The sequence below is a fragment of the Natator depressus genome, chromosome 4 (genome assembly GCF_965152275.1).
Source record: "Natator depressus isolate rNatDep1 chromosome 4, rNatDep2.hap1, whole genome shotgun sequence".
Lineage (NCBI taxonomy): Eukaryota > Metazoa > Chordata > Testudines > Cheloniidae > Natator > Natator depressus.
The window spans coordinates 98,077,290-98,099,325 of NC_134237.1; the positions used below are offsets into that span (position 1 = coordinate 98,077,290).

Consider the following 22,036-nt stretch of genomic DNA (forward strand, 5'->3'; position numbering starts at 1 on the left):
AAAACTGGACTGTCTGGGTAAAATCCAGACAGCTGACAACCCTATTTGATCGTGCTTGTGAACTCATAATCATATATTTTTTGTTGTAATTCAAGACTGTTTTTTCAATCTAATTTGTGCAGGAGCCCTGTCTTAATGTGAATTCCATTTACATCAACCATAGTCTTTTCCAGATTCATCCACAGAGATGAAAGTGGTTGTGGACCTTGTATCTTATAACGTTTTAATCAAAATAGATCAGATGTCTCTATCTAATTATTACAACATTTTGGAGAGAGTCTGAGGGGTGTGGGTAATGAAAAGTAACACTGAGAATAAGTAATAAAATTTACGTAGCTGCAACCACTGTATTAAGAAGTTATATTTGACCCAATGTAGAGAGTTAATTTCCCCAACGTAGCCAAATTCTGCCTTAGTTTTTCACAAAGGTGAGATCATAACTTCTAAACTTTTATTCAGTAAGACTGGACTGGTAAATAAGTATAGTAAATCCAGTTTGAGTTCAAGACCTGCTCTGTGGGGGGTTCGTATACAACAAGGTTTTAATACCTCAGCTCTGTCACCAAGCTAATTTGGACTGTTGTCTCTCTTTCTGAATAACAAGCACAAATAGAAAAAATATGCAGAACATTTTTTGTCCATCCTAGGAGCAACAGAAAGGAAGCTGACCGTGCCAACACAATCTAAATCTGGAAAACTGCTGTTTGATTCCTCAGAGCAAATGTTGCAGGCACTGAAAGGAGTCCTCTGGGACAAGATATTTAATGGACTGGAGCAAGAGACTGCTGAGTCACTCAGTCCACAGAAGTTAGACTTCGAATATTTGTTTCTTCTATAAGAGAACAAAATAGAGATGAGGCAATTCCAAATTAAAACAATAATGATCCTAGACAATGCTGTGCTCCCAATCTGGGTACCCTGCTGTCTCAATACATAGATCTCTCTCTAACTTTGATAAGCATACACAACTTTCAATAATGTTAATGGGAGTTACATGCACGCATCACAGACAGAATAAATGGACCCTGTAAAGGAGAACAAACGGAGATAAGGCAATTCCAAATTAAAAGAATAATGATCATAGATGCTGGCATCCAAAATTTATGGACACAGTTGAAACTGTAAATCCAAATCTTTATATTTCCCCCTCTCTCTTATTTCAAACAGCTCCAGAGTCTGATGAAGCAAGTGGAAATAGTACTTTGCTTTTCACTCTGTTGTTGCAGAAGAAATTGTACTGGAGGTGATCAAAGTTGCTTATTAACCATGATCCTAACAAAACCACAACCCACACATATTTAACAGCTTCTTTCTACTCAGTGCCAAGTCCTAAAACAGGGGTCTCAAACAAGCAGCCCACAGGGTTATTTTCTGCGGCCCTCCTGCTCCCCGTGGCCCCCCCAGCATTTACCTAGAGCGGCTCTGGCCCGGCGCGCACCGGGGGCAGGGCAGGCTCCCTCTCTGCCTGCCTGCCTGCCCCACCCCCGCGCCGCTCTGGGAAGCGGCCGGGACCTGTGGGAGGGGGGGCCCAGGGGTCTGTGTGTTGCCCTGGACGCTCCTCCAGGTACCTCACCCGAAGCTCCCACTGGCCGTGGTTCTTCGTTCCCGGCCAATGGGAGCTTCAGGGAAAGTACCTGGAGGCGCGGCCAGGGCAACACACAGACCCCTGTGCCCCGCCCCAGGTCCCAGCCGCTTCCTGGAGTGGTGCGGGGGCGGGGCAGGCAGGCAGGGAGCCTGCCCTGTCCCCGGTGCGCGCCAGGCCGGACCCGCCCCACAAACCCCTCCTGCAGCCGAACCCCCTGCCCTGAGCCCCTTGCTGCACCCGACACCAGTCCTGCACCCCGACCCCCTGCCCTAAGCCCCCTGCTGCACCCTGCACCCTAACCCCCTGACCTGAGCCGCCTGCCACACCCTGACCCCCTTGCACCCCGACACCCTGCCCTGAGCCCCCACCGCACCCCGCACACCTCCTACACCCCAACCCCCTGTTCTGAGCCCCGTGCTGCACCCTGCACCCCTCCTGCATCCCAACCCCCTGCCCTGAGCCGCCTGCCACACCCTGACCCCTGCCCCACCCTGTACCGAGCCCCCTGACGCATTCCACACACCTCCTGCTCCCCAACCCCTGCCCTGAGCCCCCTGCCGCACCCTGCACCCCTCCTGCACCCCCTGGGGGCAGGGAGGAGGCAGAGTTGGGGTGGGGATTTCAGGGAAGGGGTTGGAATGGGGGCAGGGAAGGGGTGGGAAGAGGCGGGGCAGGCACGGGGCCTCACGGAAGGGTGGAGTGGGGGCGGGGCCGGGGTAGTGCGGGGTGGGGTGGGGCGGTCTGGTCAGTGGTTCGGCCCTCGGGCCAATGTACTAGTCCTCATGTGGCCCTCATGGTCATTTGCATTTGAGACCCCTGTCCTAAAACATCTACTCCCCATCCTGTACTGAAATTCATCTTAGATCTTATCGAGAGACCCATTTTTAATTTGACAGTATTTTCTCACTTAAGTGCTTGTGATTTAAGTCCTATTTGGCTGTTAGTTTACTTCGCTGCCTTTTTATCTTGGGGGAATTTAATTAAAGCTGTGTGCATAACCATGTATCCAGCTCTGAGCCAGGCACCACGAATTTGGTGTTATACCCTGACTTGCTCCAGAGCAGGTAGCTGTAAGTACATAAATCAATCCGATAAGCTGTACATATGCAAAGAGTCCCTGTGAGGTGCTTCAGTGGGGCTACTCTCGTGAGTAAGGCATAAAGGATTTGGCCCAATGTGAGCTCTGCCTCCAATATTAATAACTACAACTTATATTTCAGTGGTACCGCTGCTTTGCCCACTAAACATCACTGGTCAGCTGCAGAAACCAAATGCCCAGTTTTACTCACGTTACTCATGTGAGAATGTAGCTTTAGCAGATTACTCACTTGAATCAGAAGAGCAGAATTGGATGCCTATTTTTAGCACTACAGCCTTCTCAGAGGGAACACAAGCTACTCATATAATGTAGAATTAGAGAAGGCCCAGGGCAATTTATGGGTGAAATCCTAGCCCCGCTGACATCAATAGAAAAACTCCCACTGACTTCAGCGGGGCCAGGGTTTCAGCCCATATCACTAGCTTATTGTAAACTAAGCCCTGATCCTGCAAAGATTTACATGTGCCTAACTTCACACAGTAAAACTGAGAGAATGTAAAGTTCAGCCCATGTGTTAAGTCTTTGCAAGACTGAGGCCTTACTTTGTAAAAAGAGTTTCAAGAACTCAGACTGTAATGAAAAGATCCAAAGATCAGAAAAGCTACCTCATTTTGAAATACACAGTATTAACTTCTCTTGTGCATTTACATCATGCCCTATAAATCAGCTTCTAATATCTCATGGAGCGAAGCAAGTTCTGAGAATTGCTTTTTTACTTACTTTTGTTTGATCAGCAGCTCTGAATACATAACAGATACTTTGCTGATTTACTGCTCCATCCTTTATCAGACAAGCAAAGTAGCTTGGATCGTGGCTATTGTGAATCAGTTTGTGGACATGCTGTGGCTTATACTCAAACAGGCTGGAACAAATCAAAGGATCCCACTGTTGGCTTTTCCCTGTGTCTAGTCCACATCGCAGGCTTGCTGGTGAAACATAAAGCCGGATTCGGCTGGTCCTAGGTTCTTCCATGGAAGACGGCATACTGAGCCGCCGAATCTCTGCCACAATCCAAGGCAGCACTGGCATGGTGGTTAGAGAATGCACTGGCAGAGAACCAACAAGCTGGAGACTAAAATCCACTGAGATATCAGTGGGTGCTTGAAGTTTTTTAACTTTGAATGATAGGGGCTCCATTTTATAATCATCAAGGGAGCCAGAAATAATCCACCCGTTTCAGTTCCCAGGAATGAAGATTCCTTTCATTGCACAGTAGTGGAATTCTGAAAGGAAAGAAATATTTACACAGTTAGAATAACAGTCATTGAGAATTTTCTATTTAAAAATAATCACCAATAATGGAAATATTCATAGGGCATTTCTACACTGCAATGTAAACCCAGGGTTCAAACTCAGGTTCAAGCCTAATCCTCCTTCCATCTACATACAAATCACGCTAACCCAGGGCTTCGACCCCATGGTACTCGAGGGTTTGAGCCTGAGTCAAGCTGGGACCCAGTGTTCAAGCCTACATGTTGTGTGGTTGCTGGAGAGTATTTGCTTCAACAAAAACACAAACCCAGGAACCTATCCTTGCAACAAAGCCCGATGCCAACTCTGTCCACATATTTATTCAAGTGACACCATCATAGGACCTAATCACATTAGCTGCGCCATCAGGGGCTCATTCACCTGCACATCTACCAATGTGATATATGCCATCATGTGCCACCAATGCCCCTCTGCCATGTACATTGGCCAAACCGCACAGTCTCTACGCAAAAGAATAAATGGACACAAATCTGACATCAGGAATCATAACATTCAAAAACCGGTAGGAGAACACTTCAACCTCTCTGGCCAATCAGTAAAAGATTTAAGGGTGGCAATTTTGCAACAGAAAAGCTTCAAAAACAGACTCCAACGAGAAACTGCTGAGCTTGAATTAATATGCAAACTAGATACCATTAACTAGGGTTTGAATAGAGACTGGGAGTGGCTGGGTCATTACACATATTGAATCTATTTCCCTAAGTTAAGTATCCTCACACCTTCTTGTCAATTGTCTAAATGGGCCATCTTGATTATCACTACAAAAGATTTTCTCCTGCTGATAACAGCTCATCTTAATTAATTAGCCTCTTACAGTTTGTATGGCAACTTCCACCTTCTCTGTATGTGTATATATATCTTCTTACTATATGTTCCATTCTATGCATCCGATGAAGTGGGCTAAAGCCCACGAAAGCTTACGCTTTAATAAATTTGTTAGTCGCTAAGGTGCCACAAGTACTCCTGTTCTTTTTGCAGATACAGACTAACATGGCTGCTACTCTGAAATCTACCACTTTTAGACTTATTAGCTAGCCAGTTTTTAACCCATTTAATGTGTGCTGTGATAATTTTGTATCCTTCTGATTTCTAAATCCAAGTGCTGTGTGATATCAACTCAAATACTTCAGAGAAATCTAACTATGTAACAAACAACACTATTACCTTTTTCAATCAAACTTACAATCTCATCAAAAAATTATAACAGGTTAGTTTGACAAGATCTATTTTCGATAAAACCATGTTATTTATATAATCCTTTAATTATTATTTAATCTAGAGAACATAAGAACGGCCATACTGGGTCACACCAACGGTCAATCCTGTCTTCTGACAATGGCCAGTGCCAGACACTTTAAAGGGAATGAACAGAAAGAGGCAATTTTTGAGTGGTCCATCCCCTGTCTCCTACTCCCATTCTACTTCTGGAATTCAGAGGCTAGGAACTCCCAGAGCATGAGGTTGCGTCCCTGACTATCAGGCTAATAGCCATTGATGGACCAATCCTCCATTAACTTATCTAATTCTTTTTTGAACAGTTATACTTTTGGTCTTCAAAACATCCCCCAGCAACAAGCTCCACAAATGGATTGTGTTGTGTGAAGCAGTACTTTATGTTTATTTTAAACTTGCTGCCTATGAATTTCATTGGTGATCCCTGGTTCTTGTGTTATGTGTTACAGTAAATAACACCTGCCTATTCACTTTCTCCATACCATTCATTTTATAGATCTCTGTCATATCACCCTTAGTCATCTATTTTCTAAACTAAACAGTCCCAGACTTTTTGTATGCCAACATTTTAATGGCTGACTTAGAACAATGCTTCCTCAGCTCTCGTCCCCTAATGCCCCTACTCTATTTGCGCTACATTGATGACATCTTCATCATCTGGACCCATGGAAAAGAAGCCCTTGAGGAATTCCACCATGATTTCAACAATTTCCATCCCACCATCAACCTCAGCCTGGATCAGTCCACACAAGAGATCCACTTCCTGGGCACTACAGTGTTAATAAGCGATGGTCACATAAACACCATCCTATACCGGAAACCTACTGACCACTATACTTACCTACATGCCTCCAGCTTTCATCCAGACCACACCACACGATCCATTGTCTACAGCCAAGCTCTATGATACAACCGCATTTGCTCCAACCCCTCAGACAGAGACAAACACCTACAAGATCTCTATCAAGCATTCTTACAACTACAATACCCACCTGCTGAAGTGAAGAAACAGATTGACAGAGCCAGAAGAGTACCCAGAAGTCACCTACTACAGGACAGGCCCAACAAAGAAAATAACAGAACGCCACTAGCCATCACCTTCAGCCCCCAACTAAAACCTCTCCAAAGCATCATCAAGGATCTACAATCTATCCTGAAGGATGACCCATCACTCTCGCAGATCTTGGGAGACAGGCCAGTCCTTGCTTACAGACAGCCCAACAACCTGAAGCAAATACTCACCAGCAACCACACACCACACACCAAAAACACTAACCCAGGAACCTATCCTTGCAACAAAGCCCGTTGCCAACTGTGTCCATATATCTATTCAGGGGACGCCATCATAGGGCCTAATCACATTAGCCACACTATCAGAGGCTCGTTCACCTGCACATCTACCAATGTGATATATGCCATCATGTGCCAGCAACGCCCCTCTGCCATGTACACTGGCCAAACTGGACAGTCTCTACGTAAAAGAATAAATGGACACAAATCAGACGTCAAGAATTATAACATTCAAAACCAGTCGGAGAACACTTCAATCTCTCTGGTCACTCAATTACAGACCTAAAAGTTGCAATATTACAACAACAAAACTTCAAAAACAGACTCCAACGAGAGACTGCTGAATTGGAATTAATTTGCAAACTGGACACCATTAAATTAGGCTTGAATAAAGACTGGGAATGGATGTGTCATTACACAAAGTAAAACTATTTCCCCATGTTTATTTCCCCCCCTACTGTTCCTCACATGTTCTTGTCAACTGCTGGAAATGGCCCACCTTGATTATCCCTACAAAAGGTTTTTTTTCTCTCCTGCTGATAATAGCTCACCTTACCTGATCACTCTTGTTACAGTGTGTATGGTAACAGCCATTGTTTCATGTTCTCTGTGTATACAAAATCTCCTCACTGTATTTTCCACTGAATGCATCCGATGAAGTGAGCTGTAGCTCATGAAAGCTTATGCTCCAATAAATTGGTTAGTCTCTAAGGTGCCACAAATACTCCTTTTCTTTTTGCAGATACAGACTAACACAGCTGCTACTCTGAAACCAGACTTTTTAAGCTCTCCTCATATGAAAGCTGTTCCATACCGCTATTCATTTCTGCAGCCCTTCTCTGTATCTTTTCAAATTCTAATGTAACTTTTTTGAGATGGGGCGACCAGAACTGCACACAATATAGCAAGTATGGGTGCACCATGAATTTATAGTGGCTCTATGATATTTATCCCTTTCATAATCGTTCCTGACATTGTTAGCGTTTTTGACTGCCATATTGAACAGATGTTTTCAAAGAACGATCCAGGATGGCTCCAAGATCTCTTTCTTGAATGATAACAGCAAATTTTGACCCATCATTTTGTATGTAGAGTTGGGATTATATTTTTCCAATGTGCATTACTTTGCATTTATCAACACTGAATTTAATCTGTCATTTTGTTGCCCAGTTACCCAATTTTGTGAAATCCCTTTGTAACTCTTTGCAGTCAGCTTTGGACTTTAACTATCTTGAGTAATTTAGGTTTCAGAGTAGCAGCCATGTTAGTCTGTATCCGCAAAAAGAAAAGGAGTACTTGTGGCACCTTAGAGACTAACAAATTTATTTGAGCATAAGCTTTCATGAGCTACATCAGTCCATCCATAAATGGTGACTTATTACTATTTAAGTTATCAATTTGTTGCAAAACCTCCTCTACTGACTCCTCAGTTTAGGACATTTCCTCAAATTTGTCAACTACAAAGAATGACTCAGGTTTGAGACTCTCCTTCACATCCTCTGCAGTGAAGACTTATCTAGTCCTGTGTCAGCCATTTTCTTTTTTTTTTTTTTTTGGCTAAGGGTTAATGTCAGGCTGACAGGCCTATAATTACCCAGGTTATCCCATTTTTAAATATTGACACAACATTAGCTTAGTTCCAGTCTTCTGGAACTTCCCCAGCGTTCCAGGACTTATTAAAAAGAAATGTTAATGATCCAGATAGAAACTTGACCAGCTCTTTTAAAACTCTTTATTACGAATTTTCTTTTTCAAGAGACAGCTATAACAACACGGTAAACAATCATCTTTATTGTAAGTTTATTTTAGCAAATCTGTTATACTAAATCACGTACTCATTTCTTTATTATGGCTACAGCAAATTTGTTTGTCTTTCTTCATTTATAGAGTTGGCCAAAACAATGGGGAAAAAATTTGCAAAAATTTTCATGAAAAATTAGTCAGTGTTACCCATCAAAAATTTTCAAAATTTGAAAAGTTTATATCAGCTGTGTGGGCATTGCAAAAATGAGATTTATTTTTCAAGGGGTTGGAGGGCGGGAATATAATATTATTAGAAATGTTACATTGCATATAAAACATAAAATTTTCGAAAACATTTAAAAAAAACGGACCATTTTACAAAAAAAACGAAAAGGGAAAACATGGTTCTGTAACTACTTTGCAGGGAGGAAAAAAACAAGATTTAAAGATGGATACAGATGATGGGCCTTTTTATAGCCTTCTCTTCTGGAACTTTTGGATCCAACTGTGGATGAATGCCCTTTTATGGCTTTATTATTAATGATTCCAGGGCTGGTGAGCTTAGCAAGAGAATCCTACAGTGCAAAGTCCATGAGCCAGAACTCTGAATTTGCTAACAATCTAGATGCATGAAGCATTTAAGAAGGCCCCCAACAGATGTAAATACATAAGAAATATGAAATATATATTTGTAGGCCTCATTTCAATTATATTAAACATCTTCCATGTACAGCTCATTTCATATACAGAAAGCAAGGGGAACAGTCCAGAAATCTCTTCATTTATAAACACACTGTCACAGAAGTTGACCTCAGCTTAACAAAGCACTTCTATATTTGTCTAACCAACAAAATGCTCTGTAACGTCATTACCGCTGTGCTCTTGCAAAGGCTTCTGTCAGGGATGCAAACTCCCAATAGGGAAATGAAGCTCTCTCTTCTCTGTTTGAGACGCAATTGTGAAACTTTTTTTGTTAACAGTGAAAATGGAAAACAATTCAGCAACTCTCCAGGTGGTTTTGATTCGTTCAGGGCTCAGCAGGCACACAGCGCAAAGACCATGAAAATCGAGCTCACTGATTATAACTTTGTTGTTACTTAAGGGCGAGCATAATGGTCTCAGTATAACAAGGCTAAGCAAAGTCTGTTCTCAGTTGAAATCAATATGGTTAATACATGCAGCAGGACTGAAATTCAAAACTTTGCTTTCCATTTTCAATTTTTTTGGGTGAACGTAGTGATCCTTTTTGCCCAGGAAAGTGAGAGGCAGACACCACTTCCTAGAACCAGGCACAGTGATAGGCAGGTGCTATGCAAACTTCTTTACAAAAAAGTATTTTACCCTGACTGCAACTGTAAATGTGGGTCTCAAGAACACAGACTGATCACAGATTATGACCAGTTGGGGACTCTTTGTATCATGCACTAAAACCAGCAAACTCATTTCATCTGTGACCCAAACCAACTATGAACTCAGGGCTCTGTATGTGATACCACACTCCATCCATATTCTCCTTCTCTATGCTGAGGCTAGAATACACAATAATCACATATAAATGAATAGCACTGCTGCTTCTAATCAAAAATATCAAACAACAGCTAATCTCTTTAATTTATGTACTTGTATGGCTCCCACTGCCACAGTATCTGAGCACCTCACATCTTTAGTGTATTTTTCCCTCACACCACCCCCATGAGGTAGGGAAGTATTGTTATCCCATTTAACTGATGGAAAACTGAAGAAAAGAGAGACTAAGGACTTATCTACACTACCGCTTAAGTCGATATAACTTACTGTAAACAAGTTACATCGACTCTAAGCTCTGCCTCCATCTCCCACCAACATAGCTTCTGCCTCTCGTTGAGGGAGGGGGAGTAAATGCGTCGATGGGAAAGCGCTCTCCCATCAATATAGCGCGTTTTCACCAAACGTGCTACATCAGTGCCACTGCATCAATGGAACTGATGTCGTGCCGTAGTGAAGACGAGCCCAAAGTGACTTGGCCAAGGTCATATAAGAAAGCTGTGGCAGAGCAGGGACTTGAATCAAGGTCTGCCCACTCCCAGGTTAGCACCCTAACCACTGGACTATCCTTCTTCTCTATTTATGACATTAGTTCAGGGGTGGGCAAACTACGGCCCATGGGCTGCATCTGGCCTGGCCCATGTTCCAGCACTCCAGTCGGGGTGCTGGGTTGGGGGCCGGACCACACGGCTCAGCCCCGCTCCAGCGCTCCGGCTGAGGCGCTGGGTCGGGGCTGGACTACCATTTTGTAGTTGTGTATTTTATTTTTCCTTCCTATGTCAAGTACTATGCACTTGTCTTTATTGAATTTCATCTTGTTGAATTCAGACCAATTCGACAATTTGTCAAGGTTGTTTTGAATTCTAATCCTGTCCTCCAAAGTGCTTGCAACCCCTCCGAGCTTAGTGACATCAGCAAATTTTATAAACATATTCTTCACACCATTATCCAAGTAATTAATGAAAACATTGAATAGATCCAGAACCACGACTCACCCCTGTGGGCCCCCACTAGATAACCAGTTTGACAATGAAACATTGATAACTCTTCTGAATAGGGTCTTTCAATCAGTGTGCACCCACCTTATAGTAATTTCATTGAGACCACATTTCCCAGTTTTCTTTTTCCCAGTTTCCTTGAAAAAAAGGATTTTTTTTAAATTTTAATCAAACATTTTCATGAAAATTTTCCAATTTCAAAAAGGCCATTTTTTATTTAAAAAAAGGTTGTATTCATAAAATTGTGCCCAGCTCTAATCATAACCTCCAGTTCTCTTTTATTCCAGTACTACAAAATGTTGTATCCCTAACTAGAGACATCTAACATTACAGCAGAGAGTAACATGTTATTTTCAATGCTAAGTCTAAGGATTAAACTATATTAAACAGTGAGCTGTTTTGTCATACTTCAATAAGTACTGACCCGCTGGAGTGTATTTAATATAAACTCAGAGATTCTTGACATCATCTTGCTTTTTTAAAAAATAAATACTTGAATCATTTTCCATGTCCACACTTATACTATTTTCAAATGGACCTTCTTTTAAAAAAACCCACCAAAACCTAACTTTTTGGAACTAAAATTATGAACAGTAATAGAAAAATCAGATTTTCAGGGTTCAATTTTAGTAGTGCCCAAGAGGCAAAGGAACATCATTTCAACCCTTAAAACATGCATCTCATTAATCTAACTAGCCTCAGAATCTCCCTGTAGTCAGCCTCGTCTTCCCTTCCTAATATGCATTCTGTTTCACTTCCTTCCGTTGTTTTTGTCCTAACTTAAGGACAGATTCTACCCTAAATTACACCAATTTAATGCCACTGAATTCAATGGGGTCTATTTAATGTAAACTAAGGGCTAAATTCTGCTTTAGGAACTGATCCTGCAAACATGTATGTACATGCCTAACTTTACGTCTATGGGTAGTCCTATTAACTTGAATGGGACTACTCAGAAGCATAAAGTTAAGCATGTGCCACAGTTACAAAGTGAGCTATGCTTTCATCCCCTAACAGTCCCTCTTGAGTGCCCTCTCATGGAACAGGTTGTGCTATCTTCAACCCCCGCAAGGCAGAACTACACAGACCTACCCTACCCCTCTTTCAACAGTTGTGGTGGGTGCTCCATCATTAACAATTTTTAAATCAAGATTGAATGTTTTTCTAAAAGATCTACTCTAGGAATTATTTTGGGGAGTTGTGTGTGTTACACAGGAGACCAGACTAGATGATCACAATGGATTACAATACATGATCTGGCCTTGGAATCTATGAATCTAGATTGGATCTTTAGGCTGCAGCCCCCCTATTTACCAACCGTGTTAACTTGCCAGACCCAATGGTATTTGTATGCCCTTTTCCTCTGAAGTCCGAGATAGTGGCTGAATAAAGTGACCCAAAAACAGCTTCTTCAACATAAAGCACTATTTATTGATTTACCCAAAGGTACACACCACGCAGCGCAAAGGGATAAAACAATAAAGGCCCATACAGGTTTTCCCTTACCTAAATCTTAATCTTTCCTTCAAGGCTTTGGTAAACTCCATTCAGCCAAGTTACCACCATCTTTGGGTTGAGACAAGCAGACTGTCCTGCTGCAGCATGCTTTCTGGATCTCCTTTACCCTGTCAGCACTCACTCACACTCCTTGGGCAGCTCCCAGCAACTCACTCAGCCTCAGCCTGACTCCTGCCTAGGCCAGTGTCATTTAAGGCTTTAATGTCTCCTTTGAGTCTAGACTCAGATCTGGAAAGTGCAAACCTTGCCAGCCTGGTAGCGGCATTCCACAATTAACCAGACAGATCTGCACACCACAGATTACCCTTATTGTAAGGGGATTCACTGAAAATGGATGGCCAGAGTAATGGACCAATGCCACACTTCATCACAGTCAGTGCTGCAGGACCAGGCTAGGACCATGTCCTGGGGAAAGAAGGAAATGTGAAGAGACGAAAGATGTAGCAGGAAATCTCTGTGCTTCAGCCATTCTGGGCTGCCAGACAGTCCGCTGGAAATCACAGCAGCGAAGGCATAAATCAGAGCAGCCAGTGTCAATGCACTAGCTTATACCCGGGGTCAAATGGGATCCTAGCAGCCCAAGAGTCCAGGAGGGGCAACAGCAGTTCCCCACTCCCACTGCTGGGCTGCAACTACAACAAGTTCAGCCCAGAGTTGGGGCCAAAATCTTTGACTCTTATGGCTGCAAAAATAACATTCTGAATATGCAGGGCTGAACCTGCAGACAAGTAATTAAACTGATAATAACAGAAACTACACTTGATCTTTTTTCAGAGTAACAGCCGTGTTAGTCTGTATTCGCAAAAAGAAAAGGAGTACTTGTGGCACCTTAGAGACTAACCAATTTATTTGAGAAAACCTGGATTTGTGCTGGAAATGGCCCAACTTGATTATCATACACATTGTAAGGAGAGAGTGATCACTTTAGATAAGCTATTACCAGCAGGAGAGTGGGGTGGGGGGAAGAGAAAACCTTTTGTAGTGGTAAACACCCATTTTTTCATGGTTTGTGTGTATAAAAAGATCTTCTGTACTTTCCACAGTATGCATCCGATGAAATGAGCTGTAGCTCACGAAAGCTTATGCTCAAATAAATTGGTTACACTTGATCTTAGCTCAGTTAAGTGCCAAACACACCACAGCTCCTGGCTACAGAGGAAGACAGACCTCACAGAAGAATTAGCATGACTTGGCAGTGTGGTGGGACAGTACAAGGAAGTGGTCAGGACTCCACCACTACATAAATCCACAGGCCTAGCTCCCTAGGTAGGGGATGAACAAAGGCCCCAACTGTCACGTCAGCCCATGGAGGTTAGTTGCAGAACAGCCATGCAACCACTCCACACCAGACTACTAAGCCCTGGTCTACACTAGGAGTTGAGGTCGAATTTAGCAGCGTTAAATCTATTTAACCCTGCACCCGTCCACATGACGAAGCCCTTTTTTTGGACTTAAAGGGCTCTTAAAATCGATTTCCTTACTCCACCCCCGACAGGGGGATTAGCGCTGAAATCGGCCTTGCTGGGTCGAATTTGGGGTATTGTGGACGCAATTAGATGGTATTGGCCTCGGGGAGCTATCCCAGAGTGCTCCATTGTCACCGCTCGGGACAGCACTCTCAACTCAGATGCACTGGCCAGGTAGACAGGAAAAGGCCGGCGAACTTTTGAATTTCAATTTCCTGTTTGGCCAGCGTGGCAAGTTGCAGGTGACCATGCAGAGCTCATCAGCAGAGGTGACCATGATGGAGTCCCAGAATCGCAAAAGAGCTCCAGCATGGACCGAACGGGAGGTACGGGATCTGATCGCTGTATGGAGAGAGGAATCCATGCTATCAGAACTCCATTCCAGTTTTCAAAATGCCAAAACATTTGTCAAAATCTCCCAGGGCATGAAGGACAGAGGCCATAGCAGGGACCTGAAGCAGTGCCATGTGAAACTTAAGGAGCTGAGGCAAGCCTACCAGAAAACCAGAGAGGCAAACAGCCACTCCGGGTCAGAGCCCCAAACATGCCGCTTCTATGATGAGCTGCATGCCATTTTCGGCGGTTCAGCCACCACTACCCCAGCCGTGTTGTTTGACTCCTTCCGTGTTGCCTCCATCTCCATTGAAGCAGGTTTGGGGGACGAGGAAGATGATGATGATGAAGTTGTAGTTAGCTCACAGCAAGCAAGCGGAGAAACTGGTTTTCCCGACAGCCAGGAACTGTTTCTCACCCTGGACCTGGAGCCAGTATCCCCCGAACCCACCCAAGGCTCCCTCCCGGACCCAGGCAGAGAAGGGACCTCTGGTGAGTGTACCTTTTAAAATATTATACATGGTTTAAAAGCAAGCATGTTTAATGATTAATTTGCTCTGGCATTCGCGGCTCTCCTGGATGGACTCCCAAAGCCTTTACAAAAGGTTTCTGGGGAGGGCAGCCTTATTCCACCCACCATGGTAGGACACTTTACCACACGAGGCCAGTAGCACGTACTCGGGAATCATTGTACAACAAAGCATTGCAGTGTATGTTTGCTGGCGTTCAAACAACATCCGTTCTTTATCTCTCTGTTATCCTCAGGAGAGTGATATCATTCATGGTCACCTGGTTGAAATAGGGTGCTTTTCTTAAGGGGACATTCAGAGGTGCCCGTTCCTGCTGGGCTGTTTGCCTGTGGCTGAACAGAAATGTTCCCCGCTGTTAGCCACGGGGAGGGGGAAGGGGCTAGCCACATGGTGGTGGGAGGCAAAATGCAACCTTGGAACGAAAGCAATGTGCTACGTATGTAATGTTAACAGCAAGGTTTACCGTGAAAGAGTGTACCCATTGTTCTATAAAATGTGTCTTTTTATATACCACTGTCCCTTTTTTTTTCCTCCACCAGCTGCATATGTTTCAAGGATCACAGGATCTTCTCCTTCCCAGAGGCTAGTGAAGATTAGAAGGCGAAAAAAACGCACTCGTGATGAAATGTTCTCTGAGCTCATGCTTTCCTCCCACACTGACAGAGCACAGATGAATGCGTGGAGGCAGACAATGTCAGAGTGCAGGACAGCACAAAATGACCGGGAAGAGAGGTGGCGGGCTGAGGAGAGTAAGTGGCAGGCTGAAGAGAGGGCTGAAGCTGAAAGGTGGCGGCAGTGTGACAAGAGGAGGCAGAATTCAATGCTGAGGCTGCTGGAGGATCAAACTAATACACTTCAGCGTATGGTTGAGCTGCAGGAAAGGCAGCAGGCGCACAGACCGCCACTACAGCCCCTGTGTAACCAACCGCCCTCCTCCCCAAGTTCCATAGCCTCCTCACCCAGACGCCCAAGAACGCGGTGGGGGGACCTCCACACACCCAGCCACTCCACCCCAGAGGATTGGCCAAGCAACAGAAGGCTGGCATTCAATAAGTTTTAAAGTTTTAAACTTTTAAAGTGCTGTGTGGCCTTGTCCTTCCCTCCTCCACCACCCCTCCCGGGCTACCTTGGCAGTTATCCCCTATTTGTGTGATGAATGAATAAAGAATGCATGAATGTAAAGCAACAATGACTTTATTGCCTCTGACAGTGGTGATTGAAGGGAGGAGGGGAGCGTGGTTAGCTTACAGGGAAGTAGATGAACCAAGGGGAGGGGGGGTTTCATCAAAGAGAAACAAACAGAACTTTCACACCGTAGCCTAGCCAGTCATGAAACTGGTTTTCAAAGCTTCTCTGATGCGCACTGCGCCCTCTTGTGCTCTTCTAATGGCCCTGGTGTCTGGCTGCGCGTAACCAGCAACCAGGCAATTTGCCTCAACCTCCCACCCCACCATAAACGTCTCCTCCTTACTCTCACAGATATTATAGAGTGCACAGCAAGCAGTAATAACAGTGGGAATATTGGTTTCGCTGAGGTCTAACCGAGTCAGTAAACTGCGCCAGCGCGCTTTTAAACGCCCAAATGCACATTCTACCACCATTCTGCACTTGCTCAGCCTGTAGTTGAACAGCTCCTGACTACTGTCCAGGCTGCCTGTGTATGGCTTCATGAGCCAGGGCATTAAGGGGTAGGCTGGGTCCCCACGGATACATATAGGCATTTCAACATCCCCAACGGTTATTTTCTGGTCTGGGAATAAAGTCCCTTCCTGCAGCTTTTGAAAAAGACCAGAGTTCCTGAAGATGCGAGCGTCATGTACCTTTCCCAGCCATCCCACGTTGATGTTGGTGAAACGTCCCTTGTGATCCACTGGTTCTTGCAGAACGATTGAAAAGTACCCCTTGCGGTTTATGTACTCGCCGGCTTGGTGCTCCGGTGCCAAGATAGGGATATGGGTTCCGTCTATGGCCCCACCACAGTGAGGGAATCCCATTGCAGCAAAGCCATCCACTATGACCTGCACATTTCCCAGGGCCACTACCCTTGATATCAGCAGATCTTTTATTGCGTTGGCTACTTGCATCAAAGCAGCCCCCACAGTAGATTTGCCCACTCCAAATTGATTCCCGACTGACCGGTAGCTGTCTGGCGTTTCAAGCTTCCACAGGGCTATTGCCACTCGCTTCTCAACTGTGAGGGCTGCTCTCATTTTGGTATTCATGCGCTTCAGGGCAGGGGAAAGCAAGTCACAAAGTTCCATGAAAGTGCCCTTACGCATGCGAAAGTTTCACAACCACTGGGAATCGTCCCAGACCTGCAACACTATGTGGTCCCACCAGTCTGTGCTTGTTTCCCAAGCCCAGAATTGGCGTTCCATTGCATGAACCTACCCCATTAGCACCATGATGCCCACATTGCCAGGGCCCGTGCTTTGAGAGAAATCTGTATCCATGTCCTCATCACTCTCGTCACCATGCTGACGTCGCCTACTCGCCCGGTATCGCTTTGCCAGGTTCTGGTGCTGCATATACTGCTGGATAATGCGTGTGGTGTTTAATGTGCTCCTAATTGCCAAAGTGATCTGAACGGGCTCCATGCTTGCCGTGGTATGGAGTCTGCACAGAAAAAAGGTGTGGAACGGTTGTCTGCCGTTGCCCTGACGGAGGGAGGGGCGACTGACGACAGCTTACAGGGTTGGCTTACAGGGAATTAAAATCAACAAAGGGGGTGGCTTTACATCAAGGAGAAACAAAAACACCTGTCACACAGAATGGCCCCCTCAAGGATTGAACTCAAACCCCTGGGTTTACCAGGCCAATGCTCAATCCTCCCTCTGGTATTTCAGGCAGGACTTCACGGAGGGAGGGAGACAGAGGGGAGCAAATGAATACAAAACAAATCTGGTCTATTTCTTGTTTTGATCCATTCCAGCTATCTTTTACATCTTTGGCTGGCAGCAGACAGTGCAGAAGGACTGCAAGCCATCCACATTTCCTGGCTGCTCGGCAGAAGATGGTACAATAGGACTGCAAGCCATCCACATCTCCTGCCTGCTCACCATAAGATGGTACAATAGGACTGCTTGCAGGACTGAAGAGAATGACCTGGTCAAGTCACTCTAGTCCCTGCACCCATATCTGCCCAGGCGCTCCTGACCGACCTTACCGAGGCGGCCAGGAGCACCTCGGACATGATGAGGATGGTTTTCAGGCCTATTGTACCGTCTGCTGCCACAAGGCAATGTGTTGCTGCTGCTGTGTAGCAATGCAGTATCACGTCTGCCAGCACCCAGGAGACATACGGTGACGGTTAGCTGAGCGGGCTCCATGCTTGCCGTGATATGGCATCTGCACAGGTAACTCAGGAAAAAAGGCACAAAATGATTGTCTGCCCTTGCTTTCACGGAGAAAGGGAGGGAACAGGGGCCTGACGATATGTACCCAGAACCACCCGCGACAATGTTTTAGCCCCATCAGGCACTGGGATTTCTACCCAGAATTCAAATGGGCGGCGGAGACTGCGGGAACTGTGGGATAGCCACCCACAGTGCAACGCTCTGGAAGTCGACGGTTGCCTCGGTATTGTGGACACACTCCGCCGACTACATGCACTTAGAGCATTTGTGTGGGGACACGCACAATCAACTGTATAAAAATGCTTTCTACAAAACCGACTTCTATAAATTCGACCTAATTTCGTAGTGTAGACATACCCTGAGTTGGAGAAAGGATTCCTTTTTCTCCCTGTATCCTCTGAACTACCCTGAAGGAGGCACAGTTGGTCTTAAAAGAGGCAAAAATTTACCCCATTTGTCTCTACAAAATGTTGGCTGTGAAGCTTAATGACAATTCAATCAACATTGAAAAATACTTCACTGCTGATCTTTTTAGCAGAAACATCAAACTACTCTGGAATTCTGGGTAGAGTTTTGGCCTGTGGGCAGAATTCTGGAATGTGGACAACAGTTAAGTAACACCACTTTGCCTCTCAATCTGACCCCGAGATACAGGTTGTCTGCACCCATGCTGATAGATTCATTTAAAACACATCAGCCTTACAGCACATACAAGTATAAATGACAAGAATATGCTTGAGACATGTGAATGATAGGTGCAGGAGGCGTCACCGTTATTAAGGAAAAGTTTTCACCCTTTTGGTAAAGATTACACACTCAATTCTCCCCTCTCCTGTAGCGCATCACATAAAACCTACTAGATTGTTCTCTGGGGCAGGTGGTTATAAATTTATAATTTCTGTTATTTTGTTTTCAGCTTCATTTTAGGTTTTCAATCTGTTTTATTGTTATAGGATTGAAATAAGTACTCAGAACTGCGCAGATCATATCATATAAGCACTACTACTGTATCTGTGTCGGTCCCAGGACACACTGTATAATATCATGTCATAGGATGCTTTTAATTTTCAAATAGTTTTAATTTGATCAGCTAGACAACAAAGAAAAAAACTGCACTAACCAGTCCTCGGCAGACTCACAGCAATTTATTATCTATTCCTTCACTTCTTCTACAACCCTAATTGGTATATATGCATAATGTCACGGCCAATTCCAGAAATCAATGCTTTCACTAAATTCCCCAGTAATTTCTCAGCTATCATGTACTTTCATAAAATCCTGGCTCTTCAAGGAGTCTTTCCATTGACTTCAGTGGGCTTTGGATCAGACCACACATTTCGCTCTGTTTTAAAACCTTGGTAAGTCCTTTGCCTTGATAATAACCACACCTAAAATAATTACTTTCACAGCTATTTTAACTAGCACTTTGCTCTATGGCATCAGATGAATTAAAAACAGTTAAATGGAGTGTAAAGAAACAAGTAAGCTTATTTTCAGGAAAGTAGCAACAGACTCTTGATTATGCTATGAATTACAAAATGAACTGTGTAATAAACAAATCTGGAAACCATCAGCAAATTATAAATAGTTTACTGTTCCTGCTCTTGACATCTGTCGCTATGTGCTACTGCTGACAATAGAAATGAATACTCTGCTGCCTGACATTTTGAGTATTGAAGCTTCTAAAACAGTTTAATATTATCTAAACTAAAAAAAAATTAATAGATGCATTAACAAATCAGCACTCTAAAAGTCAGAAAAAACCTGCTGTTTGCAAAGGATATAGACACAAGCCGGCTGGCTAGACAAGTTATAATGTTGAAGCATGAAAAAAGTATGCAACTGCCAATCATGTTACAACCTCAACTTCACTTCTCTTAATTTATTCAATGACATGTCCAGAATGTCACAAAAATGTACACCTAGAGGCACCAATTTTTCATTTGACTAAGTTCAATTCATTTGACTAATTCCCATTTGAAGTAGCCACATCATGGAATGCATCCATTTCCCTTTTGACTTGTCATTTTTCCTCCTCGCGTAGTAGTTCAGCCAATAGTATTTTTGTACAGTGCTTACAAAAAGTTTCATAGTTTGACCATTTTATATTTCATTACTTATAAAGTAGTTCATGGGCATTCTTATACCATTATTACCATTGTCACAGCTCAGAGCCATTTGTGCTTTAATACATGGCAAAAGTACATTTTATTCACTGTGTACAGTAATGTTCCACTCAATCTCTGGATTTAACTGGGGTCACAAATCCCTCTATCTGTACTGCAGCAGTTTTCTACTGTAGAGCTGCAGTATTAGCTTCTTTTCTAAATAAAATGCAACACACAAGGTCTCAATCTTTTAGAACTGCACTAAAAATAGTTACACATATGTCATACCTCTCCTGCACACTCTCTTCTTTTAAATAAATGTTAACGTTAAAGGGATTGTAGTCCTGTTAACTGTGTTTAAGGGATCTAAATTCGCATTCTGAGACCCCTGGACTACCAGAGGCTGGCTTCACCCCTATGAGAAGAGCACCGTGTTCCTCTCAAAAGATCACTCTTTTTCTTTCTGACATCTGGAGCAATGTTGACAAGTTCTAGAGGGAATTACATCTTGTGCTCCTGAGCTAAAAGAAGGATTGTAGAGATAATGATATGGATCCTTTACGAGGAAGAGTAAAGAGAAGGAAATTGTGGACTCTTGAAGTGCTCAGACTCCACACAACATACACCCTACACAAAAATTAAGCAAACTTTTTTAAAATGGCAAGGTTGGTTTAGTTTATACTAACAACCACCAGAATATTCTGGGTGCACCCACAGCAGGCAATGAAGTATCCATTTTCCAGCACAGGTGCAGCTATATCCTGCCAGCTCAGGTGTTTTGACTACTCTGCAATGAAAATCGCACATTGGTACAAATGCCTGCTTACACTGTTGTTAGCTCTTGTACAGTTTCACTCTTTCTAGGAAATGGATACAAAACTGTTTGGTGTGTAAAACCCCAGAACAAAGGTAGTATGTAAGATTGCCCTGAACTCATTCTGTTGTGCCTCAGTGCTGTAAATAATATGATCCTCTACCAAAAGATTTCAAAATATAAGGTGCTCTTACATAAACAACATACAGGTTCAGGGTGTTCAGAGCAGTGAGGGCATCTCTGTATCTCCCTGCTTGCATCATTTAAACCAGACCCTGTAAAGTCATTTTGGCAGATCTTTTGAGCCTCAATGAGCACAGATCTAATCTGAGGATTTAATCCACACCACTATCAGCCCAAGCAAGGAGGAAGTGGAACAGGCAGATGTCATCGGAACGGCCAAACATCATTGCATTTTGGCATGTCCATAAACTCGTTTCAATTATTTTACTTCACAAAACATAAAATTGCCCCAGATATTAAAATATTAAAAACTTTCGTATTTACCATGCTGGGGGAGGGGGCAGGTGTATTACAATGGACGGTGTGCACTGAACAATTTATACCCACACCTCCCTATTAAACCCCGCCCCCCAACCACCCCATCCCACTCTGGGTCGCGCTGCCCCCAAGTTCGGGGTCTAGTTCGGCCCGTCTCAAGCAGATCTACAGAAAGGGTTGCAGACGCTCAAATGACTTACCTAAGGCAGGATGTGCGGGCGCGCGAGGAAGCGCCGCTCCGCGAGCGCTAGAGAAGGAGTCCGACCCCACACGGTATTTAAGGCGGGGAAGGGCAGAACCCAAAGCGGAGCGGGCTGGGGACAGCGGCTGCTGTACGTTGCCTCGGGAGCAGCATGCAGCGCGCTGGATGTACCTGCTGGTGCCCGAGCCTGCTGCCGGCCTGCGCCGGGGTCGCTGTAGGCGCCAGAGGGCCCCGCCGTGGCTGCTCGCTGCCGCCGCCCGCCTGCTGCTCTCTTTCCCAGAGGAGGCTGCCCGGGCTGGGGACGGGGAGCCGCGACAGGCGCTGCTCCTGGGGCCCGAGAGAGGGACCCCCTCCCGCCTGCGGGGCGCAGCTGCAGCTCGGCGCGGTGCATGCGGGGCCGGCGCTGGAGGGCGCCTCCTTTTCCCGCCCGCCCGCGCGAGTGACTCGGCGCCGGGGGCGGGGGG

General features: G+C 44.5%; 1 protein-coding gene across 1 annotated transcript in view; it reads right to left on the reverse strand.

Annotated features, from left to right (window-relative positions):
- The window catches only part of TBC1D1 (TBC1 domain family member 1), a 246,980-nt gene extending 225,311 nt beyond the window's left edge, over positions 1-21,669 (reverse strand). The window contains exons 1-2 of the mRNA XM_074951553.1: positions 21,571-21,669; positions 3,405-3,907 (exon numbers count right to left, since the gene is read on the reverse strand). Coding sequence (XP_074807654.1) covers positions 3,405-3,821 — 417 coding nt within the window. The 5' untranslated portion in view covers positions 3,822-3,907; positions 21,571-21,669. The remainder of the gene's footprint in view (positions 1-3,404; positions 3,908-21,570) is intronic.
- Positions 21,670-22,036: the final 367 nt, after the last annotated feature.